This window comes from Tetrao urogallus (genome assembly GCF_951394365.1).
Source record: "Tetrao urogallus genome assembly, chromosome: 11".
NCBI classification, from domain to species: Eukaryota; Metazoa; Chordata; class Aves; order Galliformes; family Phasianidae; genus Tetrao; species Tetrao urogallus.
The window spans coordinates 11,165,765-11,180,929 of NC_136824.1; the positions used below are offsets into that span (position 1 = coordinate 11,165,765).

At 35.3% G+C, this 15,165-nt stretch overlaps 1 protein-coding gene across 1 annotated transcript in view; it reads left to right on the forward strand.

Annotated features, from left to right (window-relative positions):
* The window catches only part of DMXL2 (Dmx like 2), a gene marked incomplete at both ends in the record, with an annotated part of 51,286 nt that extends 39,412 nt beyond the window's left edge, over positions 1–11,874 (forward strand). Inside the window, 16 exon segments of the mRNA XM_079540887.1 lie at positions 695–876; positions 1,245–1,375; positions 2,318–2,403; positions 2,648–2,849; positions 3,629–3,746; positions 4,568–4,630; positions 5,022–5,108; positions 5,190–5,311; positions 6,040–6,178; positions 6,722–6,782; positions 6,868–6,995; positions 8,028–8,105; positions 8,730–8,821; positions 9,403–9,455; positions 10,639–10,856; positions 11,665–11,874. Coding sequence (XP_079397013.1) covers positions 695–876; positions 1,245–1,375; positions 2,318–2,403; positions 2,648–2,849; positions 3,629–3,746; positions 4,568–4,630; positions 5,022–5,108; positions 5,190–5,311; positions 6,040–6,178; positions 6,722–6,782; positions 6,868–6,995; positions 8,028–8,105; positions 8,730–8,821; positions 9,403–9,455; positions 10,639–10,856; positions 11,665–11,874 — 1,970 coding nt within the window.
* Between the last annotated feature and the right edge of the window lie 3,291 nt (positions 11,875–15,165).

Below are 15,165 nucleotides of genomic sequence, written 5' to 3' on the forward strand. Positions count from 1 at the left end.
CTTATCCTACAAGCTGCTACAGTTTCTGATGTTTCAGAGGATGGTAATGAAGGTGTGTAAAAGTTTGCTGTGTAGATGAATGGTAGTAGTGGCTTCTAAAAAAAACAAACTGATTTTAAGTATTTAGGTCCTGTGTAACAAAGTAAGTGTAATCTTCAGCGCTGCCTGCCAATAACACCTTGGAGAACAAATTTCACAGTTTATATTTTGATAACTATTAAGATCTTTTGAATCTTAATAGATTTGTCAAAAAGACTTGCCCTATTCAAATTTTCTTTACTATCTTACTATCTTCTCTACTATCTGGCTTGTATTTTGAACAACTGCTGCTACTTGTGCTATTTACAGATCAGTGAAATTTTCTATACCTACTTCTTAACAAGTTAAAATTTTTTTTCTTAATTTGAGAAAAAAATATCTAAAATGCCTTTTAATTCAAAGCCATGTCTCCTGGAAAACTCAATCCAGATAACAAAATGAATTTCTCATTATATACACAACGTGTAACTGCCACAGCTACTGAATTTAACTGCACCTTCTGTATGATTACACTTCACTTATACAGGCTGGCTTTGATCCCTGAGTTGGTAGAAGTTAGTACCGGTAATAGTGCTTTTAGCTACTTCAGTTATAAAATACAGCCACTTTGGAAGATGCTGTGTTAATATCAGCTTCTCAAATTATCTGAATTTAGCACCACCTCTTCCTTCAGAAGAAATGGACAAACATCGTCGCCGTTTTAACATGAGAATGCTAGTGCCTGGAAGGCCTGTGAAAGACACCACTGTGCCACCGCCGGTACCTGCAGAGAGACCCTCTTACAAAGAAAAGTTTATCCCTCCAGAACTCAGCATGTGGGACTACTTTATGGCAAAGGTAATTTAGAATGGAAAATACGTCGGAGTTTGTAAAAAGCTTATTTCTTCTCATTTAAGCTGTAAAGGGCAAAAATAGCATGAAAATTCTGAGTGCTCTTCAAACTGAGCTGCAGAATATTATCATCTCAATAAAAGGTAAAGAGCTCTATGACTTGTCTTAGGGCTATTTCCTAACTTTAAAAATATGGTTCTTGCAAATAATACAGATTAATACTTTTCTCCTTGATAGTTGTTTCTTTTAGAGAACCTTATTTATGTTAAGTTGTTATCATAGACAAAGAGTATAAAATACAAGTAAAGTTAAAGGTATGTGCATTAAGAGATCAGAAAACTATTTTTATAGCAGACTTTTATTTTGCATTGCAGCCATTTCTTCCTCTGTCAGACAGTGGTGTTATATATGATTCTGATGAAAGCATTCACAGTGATGAGGAAGAGGATGATGCTTTTCTCTCTGACATACAGATCCAGGAACACAAAGATGCAAATTCTTACAGGTTAGAAGAAATTGCCATTCTTTTAGAATTACAACATCATGCTTACCTTTTCTTCAGGTTTAAAGAAAATACAGGTGCTCTGAACAGTCCACAGTTTAGGTTGCGTATTTATAGTTCAGTGGACGGGGGCATCTGTAGCAGTGAGATTACAGGCACAACAAATTTTGTTTGCAGTAACAAACATTTCCCTGTTTACTTGCCTGGAAAAAAAATGGGATTAGGAAGTCAAAGCTGTCTGGCTTTTGTGGGTGGGTGGGGGAACAAACAAGAAGTACTCTACTATCACCTTCAAGACACAAAAACCATGACCTACCACAGTGCCAGCTCTAGAATGATGTTTCAGAGAACTCAGTGAAGTATGATCCTTAGGTTTCTGAATGAGATGCAAATTAAATGGACTGCTTACAGAGAAAATGTTGCAAGAAAAAAGGGAATTAAGCAAATTAACTTAGCATTATAAAAGTAGAGGAAAAAAAATGATGGTTTTTTTTGTGTGTTCCACCTTTCATCTCTCTCTTAATTCTTATACTCTACAATATTTATATTTTCACTATCTATGAAAGTCAGCTGGGAAACTTCTGGTATGAATACCAAACTCAAGTTTTCTGTGATCACTATGATTTCATTGTAGAGCTTGTGAATGTGTTTCAGGGAGCTTGGACTTAATTTGCAATCTTGCAGAGTTTCACTCTTGCACCTGATGCATATTTTTAGAGGAAGAGTTCGAAGGATACTTGCTGTTACAGGGGGAAGCCCTCAGAGATGGCCTTAATTCTGACAGTTGATGTGTACATATCTTGCCATATGTGTCTGTTAAACTCAAAAAATTCAATGACCTCCCTGAGTTGTTTTTCTGATCTGCGTAGTTGATAGAAGGAGAGAAAACTGTTTTGCCAATTACCATATTACTGTTGCTTTAACACAACTATTATTTTTATATAGCTGGGCTCTTCTGCATCTGACAATGGTAAAATTAGTTCTGCACAACGTTAAGAACTTCTTTCCCATTGCTGGTCTGGAATTTAATGGTAAGTTAAATTCTACTTCACGTTTTAGTTCTCTGTGTAAGTGGCTTTCTGTCAGACTTCGCTTTTAAATATATTGTTTAATTTTTATTTTAAAATTTACATAACTTAAACATTCCTAAACAGTTGTTAAGAAATGTGTTTCTGCTAAACTTTTTGTTGAACGGTTGTATTGCTCTACTTTTTTGTACACACAGTAACTTATATGACCTTTTTTCTCTAAGCCTTTATTAATATTTCTGTTTAGATCTGCCTGTAACATCACCATTAGGCATTGCTGTAATAAAAAATCTGGAACATTGGGAACAGATTCTTCAAGATAGAATGGACCAGTTTGAAGGCCCACCACCAAACTACATCAATACCTATCCTAGTGACCCTGGAGTAGGTGCAGGACCAGCTATTCTCCGCAATAAAGCAATGATTGAACCTGAAAACACACCATTCAAGTAAGTTTTTTTTCCTATTCCTTAACCACAGAAATACTGAAGAGTATTTCTATCTAAACGTAAACAGCCAAATGAAGTTTAGCTAAAGCTTAGTTATAGCCAGTGCTTTACAGAATCCATTTTCCTCACATCCATTTATTACTTCTTTTGTTGCTGTTTCTTGCAGCTGCCTTTACTTATTTTGCTGCACCTTTCACAGCTGCAGAAAGAAAAGTAAGGTGGAAAGAGCAAAGTTTGGAGACTACAGATCAAGGGCAATGGCTCCTGCTAGAAAGTCCCTATTCAACCACCTTTTCTGTTCTTTCAGTAGCAGCTATTTCCCACCCTGTCCTCACAAACAGAGGAAAGCTTGTATCATACATGAAGACATCAGGAGGGAGAAAGAGTTGTAGTAACAGTCCTTATAAAGTCAGTCCTCCTGTTTTAGGCATATGTCATGTTTGCAAGTATCTTTAAATGCAGTCCTTGAAGAATTTTATTCATCTCAAAAGTAGTTTACTTTTCTAGAAATACTAAAATACAACTTCAATCACTTAAGCTATATGTTAATTTGAATTTTCATCATTGGCACTATAAGATTTTATTAAGATATTCTTACAAATACAAGAAAAAGAATGTATCTCTTGAAATTTGCCTTGAAGATCTTAGAACATTAGACTTAGATGGTTTTCTTCCAAATTGAAATTTAACCTAAAGTAGATGTGAGGAGGGACAGGAGTTATCTACCTGTAATTAAACAGAAGCTGTTTCCTTTTTATTTCTCCTTCTGCATCACCCAGATCAAAGGATTATTCAGCTCTTCCAGCAAAAAGGCTCTGGCATTTTCTCGTGAAGCAAGAACTTCTTCAGGAGACTTTCATAAGATACATATTCACAAAGAAAAGAAAACAAAGTGAGGTAAGCAAAAAATTACCTTTTCTTTGTTGTTTTTTAAGAAATCTCAATTATAACCATACCTCAGTCTCTTCAGTATGTATTTTAATTTTGCTTTGAAATGCCTTTCTGGTGGCATTTCAGTCTATTTCCTTTCATTTGGCAGTGCTGTGTTTTCAGTGTTTTTTTTTTTCAAATCTACGTGACAATCATGCTGCTTATTGAAATATCAACTGGAGCAAATATTTTAGACGAGACGTATTTCACCTTAGCTTTATGTATTTGAGAAGTGTTCTAATAAATAATTAGAACATTTGCAATAAATGCAGTAAGTAAATAAACTTGTCTTCATGTATTTCTTGTTGTCATATTGAAAAAGAAATTCAAGTGAGCTATTACTTTGTGTATATGTATATATGCATGAGTAATATATACATATAAAAATAATATTATATAGTAATATATAATATGGGATTTTATGAATTGTACCAGTTACAACTGTAATGAGTTGTAATTGTAGTTTTTAACCAAAATAAATACCATAGGAAATAAATATATTATTTAATATCTTTAAGATTTCCTGTAAGTATGGAGTTTGTGTGTGTATTACTCCTCCATTTATTTACTATATCATACATTTTGTGTTCATCTGGGAGGCATTACATTTTGAGTGAGTTTGTTTAGATTCCTGTCGTAGTTCCTGTGCCTTTTATAAAAAGTTAAAAATACATTTGTCATCATTTACTGACAGAGTGGCCTTTAAAATCTAGTTTGGAATGTTTCATTCTTTTTTTATATTTGTTTGTGCATGTGTTTTGTGTTTGTGACTGTGTGATGTTATGTAGTCTGTAGAAGATCGTGTGGAGCAGGTCAAACAAAACTGCGTAGCAGAAGATCACAAAAACAAGGTAGTATCCCTTCTCCCAAACCTCTGGCACATTCTTAAAAGTTCTGTGGAACTGGCTTTTCTTTCTCTAATGTGACTAACAGAAGCTATGTGTTCTGTGTAGTCTGTGTGGCAGGCTTTTAATCGGTGAATTAACTTTGGATGTCCTTTAATTGGGATGAGTGAGCACTTTGTAAATAGTGTTGTACACACAACTTTGTGTTTCTTACACTCAAACACGTCTGGCTCCTAGAACACAAAACAGTCTGAGAAGTCTAAAGTTTAGCTTCCTAAACAATGCTGAGGCCACTGAACTTTTCTTGCATGAATTTTGTATAGACTTTTGCACTCTGAATGTACAACTACAAAATGGATTTTCAGGCTAATTAAAGTTTCTCATAAATGTTTTGTAGGTTGAAGCAGATCTTGGCTACCCTGGAGGAAAAGCAAAAGTAATTCACAAAGAATCAGATATGATAATGGCATTTGCAGTTAATAAGGTAGGCCTCAAATTTTACTAGTAAATGTAGTAGAATAATCTAAACTGAAATTAGTTTAAATTTTCTATTTGTGCTGCACAGGCAAACAGCAATGAAATTGTTTTGGCATCTACACATGATGTTCAAGAACTTGATATTTCAGCTCTACTGGCTGCTCAGTCATTTATATGGATTGGGGAAGAATATGACAGGGAGTCAAAAAGGTAGGATTATTTCTCCGTGGATATAGTGGGCAGACAGGTTGACTGTGAGGCTGTATGTGGAATTCCAGTGCACAAAATGTTAATTGCATAATCTTTGATAGGTTTCAGAACACTTTCAAAAGGAGTAGTGGTGGAAGAAAGCAAAGGAACATCAGTATGTTTTACAAGTGGTAAAACTAAGTTTTTGAGGGATTTGAGTATTTGGGGCATGTCTACACTGCTCAATGAAATACAGTCTCATGGTGTATAAGCTAATAAAAGAAGCTGTATATCAGAAACACTTGTAGTTGCAAAACTGCTTTGTTGAGCCTACTTCTGGTACGTGATGCTAGCTGTCCAGCGCAGTGGCCTGATCTCCCCGTTATCATGCTGAGAGCAAGCACTTCCCTGCACTACATTCCATTGCACAGGCACAGTTACAGATGCACAGGCCAGGAACACTAGATGCTGTAATATCTTTCTGTCCATATTTTTAACAGCATATTCTCCTCAAGGGAGCTCATATTCTCAACAACTTAGAATCACACGTTGAGGTTAAACAGTGATGTCTGTGTGGCAAAGGGAGTTTTTGTGTATAATACAAGTGAAGAAGTTATACATTTATAGTCTTCACTGTATTCACTTTCTCTGTCCACTGCCACTGGGCTCTTAACAGCAACGAGATAAGTGAACAGCATTGGTGGCAAAGAAACATTTGTTTAAAGCAGAACACTGCTGTTTTCTTACAGTTCTGATGATATTGACTTTCGTGGTTCTACCACAACACTAACTCAGTCAACTGCACCATCTTTTGGAGTGAGTCAGATACAACCATCTTCATCTATGCCATGGCTGGGCACTGGTCAAACTAGCACTGGAGCTGGTGTGGTAAGTACTTTAGTTGCATGCAGCCCTGTAGACTTACTGTCGTCTTTGCTGTGCCATTCAGTACACAAGTTATTGTAGCGTTAATTCAGTGTTAAAATAAAAGGCCTAAAGTGACCAAGACCTGGCCAAAAAGAAGATCACACTGCATATCTTCTTTAAGATTATAGCATAGCGTTATTGTGACTTAAAAAATAATGAGCCAAACAAGATTTTATGAGGGAGTTGTGAAGTAGGACCTGCAATTTCTCAAAAAATAAAATGTAATTTTTTAAACTACTCTTGCATTGGGACTAATATAAAAAGCATTACATCAGTCATCTGTATAATGGAAGATAATACGATCCGAAATTTCGTGACTGAATAGACTGTCAAAAACAGGCTTTAATTACTGTACTAAAACTAGACATAATTAGATACAAATAATGCTAGTTTGCAGGCATTTTAATTATGGAGGACATTTACCATATAGCAGAATAAAGAAATATTGAATAGTGTGTTTATCTCTTCTTGATTTTTTTTCAATTTTTTTTTTTTTTTACAAAGCTTATTAAAAGAAATCTGAATAACGTCAAGAGAATGGCTTCACATCCAGTCCATCAGTATTGTAAGTGAATCACATTTGCCAGTATGAAGCAGACATTTTTCTATACCATTCTGTAGTACTAATGAATGCCTATTTCTTAATCCAGATCTTACAGGAGCACAAGATGGGAGCGTTCGAATGTTTGAGTGGACAAGGCCACAGCAATTGGTCTGCTTTCAGCAGGCTGGGAACGCCAGGGTTACAAGAATGTATTTCAATTCCCAGGGCAATAAGGTAAGTACAATATCTGCAATTTTTTATGGAACACATTTGATCATGCTGTGACCTCTAGAACAGTTCTATCTGGTGATATAGAAAACTCCTGTTAACGTATCCTATCACCATTTCATTTTTACTGCATATGAAAGCTCTGTAATAAACAGTGATTTTTATTCTCCTTTGTTTCCTGTCAGCTTCACACAGATTCCTGTCAGATTACATTAATACAAAGCAAGATTTTCAGTAATCTATCTGCACTGTCTTTACACTTCAACAGTAAAATCTATTGCAGGAAAAATGCCCTGATTTATATCAGCTTGACTGTCTTCTCTTCCAGATTCCTTCCCTATAGAACTGTTTATTCTCTGCATATTCTAAGCAATCTCAAAACAATTTGTTCTTAAACTGACATACATGCATACAGATTTTTCATGCCTCTACAATTTAACTGAGCCGACGTAGAACATAGTTGGATCTGAAACCTCTTCCTTATGTTCTCGCAAGGAAAGCTGAATATGATTCACTCAAAAAAAAAAAAAAAAAAAAAAGGTTTTGGGTGCTGTAAAGTTATCTCATCTGTTGATTTCAGGCTAGTCCTTATTAGTTACATTTTGAGACAAGAAACTTTGCAGTACTGTGTGTCATATTTCCTATTTTCAAACTTTTCTGTAATTTGTTTCTAAGTGGTGAGCTTTTAAATCAAACATTAATTACAAAAATGGAACTTGCCTATTTTGCAGAACAAAACTCATATTAAACTAAATACAGATGTTCAAAAAGTACTTCATACTTTGCTTTCTGGCTATAATAAAGTTGAATGTTTTGGCTAGAAAACATACTTACAGCCCATTAATTGAACAGAGTAAATATACTGCATTACAGTGGAGAGCAGGAAAAAAAGTACAGAAGAGCCACACACTGTGGCCAAAAATGAGTATGTGAGGTAGATAAGCTGCAAAAAACAATGGACAAAGGGAAGGGAACTGGGAGAAATAGCTACCTTCATTTTTCAAAGTTATGCTAAGAAATGCATTTCATTCCTTGCAGTGTGGTGTTGCTGATGGTGAAGGATTTCTAAGTATTTGGCAAGTAAACCAAACCACCTCAAATCCTAAGCCTTATCTGGTAAGTTAACAGTTGTGGGTTTTTTTCTTCTCATAGAGGAAATTTAGTCTTCAAGACTTTACACAAATCAAGACTGTAAGAGTTTCACTGAGGCATTTTTGTTTCGCTTATTTTTAATTGGCATACTTCATCAGCATGCTTATTTTCACTACTATTGATTTGAAGCTCAAATTGTAAAGTGACTGTAAGCTGTGATGCAATTACAAATGCTATCAGCATTGCCCTTGATTAAATAAAAATGAGAGCTCGCAGTAAGGACTTTACAGCCCCAAGAAATAGTAAAAACACTTTCTTCTTTTCACTGCTAATTAACAGCACAAAAAGATCATGCTTAATTTGAAATTCAGGCTAATGTGATACAAGACATTGTGGATTTTTTTAATAGTTCAATTATTTTAGTATTTGTTTTAGATTTTTTTAATCCATTGATTCATCTTCTGAGATTTCAAGCTGCACTGTGTGTCACTATTTCAGCTTTTAAAACCTTAAGACCGTTTCCTGTATGACAGCAGTGACATGACACTGATAGTAGCACTTGATGCTACTATCAGACTACAACTGATGCTACACATCAAACTACAACTGATATGATTGCTTCTCTGTTATTTTGCTTTGTTTTAATAGAGTTGGCAGTGTCACAGTAAAACCACAAGTGACTTTGCGTTTATAACCTCTTCAAGTCTCGTGGCCACGTCAGGACAGTCCAATGACAACAGGTGTGTTTAAAGAAACTGAGGCATTTCACCAGAGCTACCTATTGATGTCTACTAACCCACTGCTTGTCACGCATTAATACGTGCCTGATGTTTTAAGGCTTAGCATTACGTACAAGTTTACTTACTGCTCAGACCTGACAGCTTATTTCTTTGAACATCATTCCTTCGGTCATTTGTTTTCCAACATTTAGTTTGTGAGGGATGGTTAAGAATTAAACAGTTTTTTCATGGTGTATTCCACGTTCAGAAAGTTCTGACATGCTGCTATGAGGATAAACATATTCAGTAAAAGGAAGATAATTATTTTTCTTTGAGAAGAGCAACCTGAATACCTTCTTGGTTCATCCTAGTGTTAGTATACATCTTAGAGGCAGAAGTACAGCCTCTATTATGAAGCATAAAAGAGCACAGAAAGAGTTAAGATCTTAAATCTTTCCATATGCTCTCCAATGACTGCAGAGAGCCAAGGGCTCCTAGTTCAGTTCTACCTTCTAATCTTTGATACAGAACATGGGCACTATCTGAGTCCTGTCACCCTATGAATCACTTATCAACAAGCCATAATGACTTTTTTCTTTCAGAAATGTGTGCCTCTGGGACACTTTGGTTTCATCTGGTAACAGTCTTGTACATGGTAAGTGCTGCAGTGAAAATATAAGTCTGCTTCTCACTGAATAAAGAAAAATACAGAATGCATTTTCAGGGCAAGGAGAGAAATTTATGCTGAAGAACTAGTCTATGCATTTGTCTGTATATTTGCACGTCCCAGGTCTGATACATGTCTCTAGCATTATCATTATCTACTCCACAGAGAAAAGTATGAAGAACACACTTAGAGCTATTTTTGTTACAATAAGGCCTGAAATACATGAATACAATCCTAAGAAACCTACACAAGTGACTTAATCAAAGCTGCATTATTAAAGACTGTGTGTATGCAGAATTTCACTTAAACAAGCAATTCATAGATCCACTACTCTATTAAACTACCAAGAGAAGACAACTGTAGGTAACAGTAGAAGCAAATCAGAAAAAAAATGTCTTTATCTTTCAGCAGCCAGGCTGGATTCTTAACAAGATGTTTTTATCTATTTGACCAAATTCAATACATTCATCTTTAGGTAAAAAAAACAAAGCAAAATTCTATCACCTTGCACTGTGGAGGAAAAATTAATACAAATCTTAATACGAGAGCTTGGATTTGTAAATGAGCAACTATCATACACAGCTGCAAATAACTGCAGCACTGGAACGAACCTAGCAATTACCTGTGTAAACAATAGGTACTTTCTTAGATTCACTTTTTTAAACCAGCAGATTGCACTCAAGTTCTGTCTCATTTTAAAGAATTCCAGTCAGGGCACCTAAGAAATAAGAGTTTAGGAAATTATAACAGAATAATAAATGTGTATATGGTAATTAATACTTACTCTAATTTTTATCTTCAGCTATAGTATTATTCTTTTTTTTTAGTATTTTATTTTAATGTACTTTAATGTATATGTTCAATGTTGTATTTTCTTAGGGTTCTTTTAATTCATGTATGTATATTAACTCATGTATAATTTATTTACAAAATATATTTAACTCATATATATTCTAATAAAGATAAGTTAGACTGCATATTTCTTGTTCCCTAGACCTAGGTAGCCCTTACAAGAGCAAAGAAGGATGTTAACTGATACAACATTATCAATATGAAGGAATGTATCTATCAAGTTAGAAAACATTCAGAAAACAGTAACAGAAATGCATGTGAAGATCAAAAGCTACTTACAGTTTCAAATCTATTAAACTGTGGCATCCTTCTTCTTCAGCCTTCACTTGTCACGATCATGGTGCCACGGTACTACAGTATGCACCGAAGCATCAGCTGCTGATTTCTGGTGGTAGGAAGGGATACATCTGCATCTTTGACATCAGACAGAGGCAAATCCTTTATACCTTCCAAGCACACGATTCAGCTGTTAAGGCCCTTGCACTGGATCCTTCTGAGGACTACTTTGTTACAGGCTCAGCAGAAGGTAACATGAAGGTAAGCTATGGAGTAGCTGAGTTGTACTAGAAGAGTATTTATCTTAAGCAGTGCACAGACATATTTTGGTCAGCATGCTGTAAATAGGTACATGAACATGGTAACAAAACAGCTGAAACAAACAAAAAGTCCACAAAACCTCTACATTTGATAAACAGGATGCTTACTTTTATCTTTCAAGTATGAGATTAAATATTCTGATATCTGTGTTCTCCACTAAAGAAGATAAAAGTCTTTTAAAAATTGCAATTTTAAATGGTTAAAGCAAAATTCATGATTTGAAATCTTATTTTTCCCACTTTAAGATGTATTGGTTTTGCCTTTGGATCTGTCTCCTTATAATACAGTGGGCACTCAGTAACCTTAATATCTTTCAACATTTCTGTAACACCAAATTCTTTTTTTCACTTGGTGCTGTAGCACAAGACAGCTACTGGGATTTCACAGGAGGCAGACAATAAAAAAAAAAAAAAACAACCAAAAGAAATAGAGGCTATTTTAAATGCATCCTGTACCTTTTTGTACTCTCCAAGGGAAGAAAGCCGTTGGGCACCTCTGATCAGGCAGCACAGCAGCTTTGCCCTGTGAAGTAACCAGCTGCCCTGCATTATGGTAGCTGTTTTGCTGTATGTTTCAACGAGAGCCTCTTAAGATTTGTGGCAACTCTTGCTTATAGATAACAAAAAATATCCTCTCTCTTTGCTGAATAGGGTTTACAAGAGCCAAGAATCTGAAATATTAGAGAAAAAAAATATAAAAGTCCTAATTTTCGTTATCTTTCATCTCATTTGTCATTCTTTTGATACAGGTGTGGAGATTGACTGGCTACAATTTAATCCATTCATTTAAAAATGAACATGCTAAGCAGTCCATTTTCAGAAATATTGGTGCTGGTGTCACCCAGATTGAAACCATTCAAAGGAATCGTATCTTCTCCTGTGGAGCAGATGGCACCTTGAAAATGAGGGTTCTTCCCAACGCTTTCAACATCCCTTCAGGCATTTTTGACATTCTGTAGCTTTCTGCCAGCTAAGCCTGTTTTTATATAATGTCCCTTTAAGTCTCAAAAAATGCAGTGATATGCACTGTGGAACTTTTCTGTTGCCTTTCAAAGCAATTACAGCAACATTAAGTATTACTGGGGGGAGGAAAGACACAGTACTTTTTCAACAGGTATATTTTGAATATACCTATAAGGATCACTGGGATGGAAATGTGAGTACTGTGTTGTAAAAGCAAAGAATAAAGCCCAGTACAGTCAGTCACAGATGGGGTATTGCTCAGTAACCCACAGGCTGCATTTAGTAAGTATAAGTGTATTGTAAAGGTCCTGACTGTCAGCCACTTAACAAGCACTGTGCTCTACAAGTCAGTAAGCATTTCTAAAGTGATTCTGATTATTTTTATTCCAGTTTTTCCCACTAATGGAAGCATGTCTACAACTTCTCATTGTAAAATAGTTTAGTTTTAATTAAAGGTACTCAGTGTATTTGGTTTTCACAAGAACGTGTAATGGATGCAAATGTGCAATCAAGAATGTACTGTGAGATGTATCATTTTATGCTGAGATTTCTTTCCCAGTTAGTATTACTACATAGTTGATACTGTAAACTTGCACATTAACGTTTTTAAATGCTTTTTTTTTGTTTTAATTTGCACACTATTTCCCTTCCTTTCTGACAGCTATGTTCTCTATTGGCCACCTGCCTTTACTTTAGGAATGTACTGTGTGCATTAAATGTTTGTAGTGAGGACACCCATGGTTCTGGTCAGCTTTTAGTTTTTGAAATTCATTTGTCCAGAAAATACTTCATTAAATTGAAGCTAATAAGAAAATACCAATAGAACATACAATGCCACATTTCAGATGAATGTCAGGCTTTATGTGGCCAGCTAGTAAATAGTGGATAAAACTGGTAATTAAATTATTACCACAGCATATTGTATAAACTATGCAGAGTTCAATATTGTTTGCTTGTAATATAACTAGCTACTGTTGTCAGATGTATTTTTCTGTTGTAAACAAAAACTATGTTCTTAAGACACTGGAAAAGATGTCTGTGTATTTAAATGTTAATGAAGTGTCTTACTCTTCCAATGAAAATTTTCATGTCTGTGCTGTATTGTAAAATATACTGGAATAAAAAGCACCTTTCTCCAAAGGCAGTCTTAAATTGCAGGCTGTGAAGTAGGAAAAGAAAGAAAAGTAAATGTCATTGTTTAGTTTTCCCTTTGTAAGTTAAATAAATTACTTTTATTTCATGGAACATTTCACTTCAGAACTTTCTTACATTTAAATAGACTTAACTGAACTTCTTAGAGACTGAATGAGCGAGCTTTGACTTGACCTGACCATACTCAAGTAAGAAAAACTTTTGCATTTCATTTTCAGCTTTCCTAGAAAATTATGAAGCTAACATGTAGTTCCATCTCCAACTGAGGCAGCTGCAAGAAACACTTCTTACAGAAGCCTGGCTCAGCCACTGAGGCAGGAGATGGAGTTTGCTGGCCTTTCTCCAGTAGGTTGATGTGACAGGGTCAGCAATGACATTCAGAAATTTAACATATTTAATATATGCATGCTATATAAAAAATTTCAAATCTGGCTTAAACTATATTTTCACCAGTATATATCCCTGATGATTTTTTTTTTTTTTTAAACTAAGAAGTCTACTTTCTTAGTAACAGAATTAAAAAAAAAAAACAAACCACAACCTCCCCCAAGATGTAATTCTGGACTGTGACATTTTGCATTATTGTTGTGGATAGGATTCTTGGCACATGAGTTCTGACCTGCTTATTAGTTCAGAGTATTAATTCTGCTTTTTTGTCTCTGCCTGCACCTCTATTCTTAGCACAGGAGGCCAAAATCCTGGCCTCAGTGAAACCAGCAAACATGCTAAGAGAAGAGGATACTGCCCAGGCCCAGCCATCACGGTATCACACACTGAAGCTCAGCTGCAGCAGCTTTATTTTTCTAATACATCTGTGAGTTAAGTTCTGCATGCAAAGATCATCCTGCATTCTTTTTATCCATTCAATGGCTCCTTGATACCAAGTAGGCATTAAACAGCTGAGTACAGTCAGGTTTAAGAGACTTTGTTTTTAAATATTTGGATTAATCCCACGGATTTACCAATAGGCACTGACAACTTTGAAATTCAAGTTTTCAGAGGGCAATTTTGAATTGAAACACACAAAGACACAATGGATGTTCCAATGTTAAAGTTAGAAATCTGAAGTACTGAACAAAATTAAAATCAAAAGCTCCTATCACTTTTCGCCTCTTGTTCCCGAAAGTTTGAATGTGAGTGGCTACCTTCTGAATCAAGTCACTAAGCACTGTAACAAATACAGGCCATCCTGCTCCAGGTATTTCATTTTTCAAAGAATACCAGCAAAGAAGTACACTCTCCATTTTGTGACCTCATTTCTATGAATAAGTGTGAGGAAAATTTATCAGAAGTGCACCTTCCTTGTAACTACACTTAGTGAGCTGTAATTCTATGAAATGGTGGACTTTATGTGGCAGTGAGAGGGGGAAGGAAGAGATTCCAACAATACAAGCAACTACAACACTGTTTAAACAGGAATTTTAATTTTAAAATGTACATGTTTTCTTCCGATTTTATACCCAGTTACTTTCCTTCCCACATTTGCTTTACTAAACAGTTTCACAGGCGTCAGTATTTAATAATGTCATTACTACCATTTTCCTTGCAACTGGGGCTGGATTGTGCTTTTAATGATGTAACAGTTGGCTGGACTTCTCAAATTTGAAGATTTTGCTTTTTGATATTTAAACAATTCTTTCCAGTCCTCTTAACAGCTCTATATCCTTGTCAAAAATACGTTCACAGAGAAGAGGGGCAACCGAGGAAAGTATTTGTACACAAGTTCATTATTTAGACACTTATACCATAATTGCTGACTAGAAAATGACAGCAGATAAGATGATTGCAACTGGAAGTTATAAATAGTCACTGCTGATCACAGGACCATGGAATAATCAACATACATTAGGTCTAATTATTGGCTCAAGAATGGGAAAAACAAAAGCAAGTCTGTGATAACTGTGTGCCAGCTGTAATATCGAACATTCTCTGAACAACAAAAAGAAGAAATAGCCTGTAAGATTTAAGTGCATTTATACTAAGGGGTCTGATTTCCCTTTTATGCAAGCACGCAAACCACCATCAGTGAACAGAAAGGGTATACCAAGTGAAGGGACTCCAATATGTATATCATATAGCTTTAAATAATCTGTTTAGTCAAACATGATTTCCTAACATTCCTTTTTAAAATATAT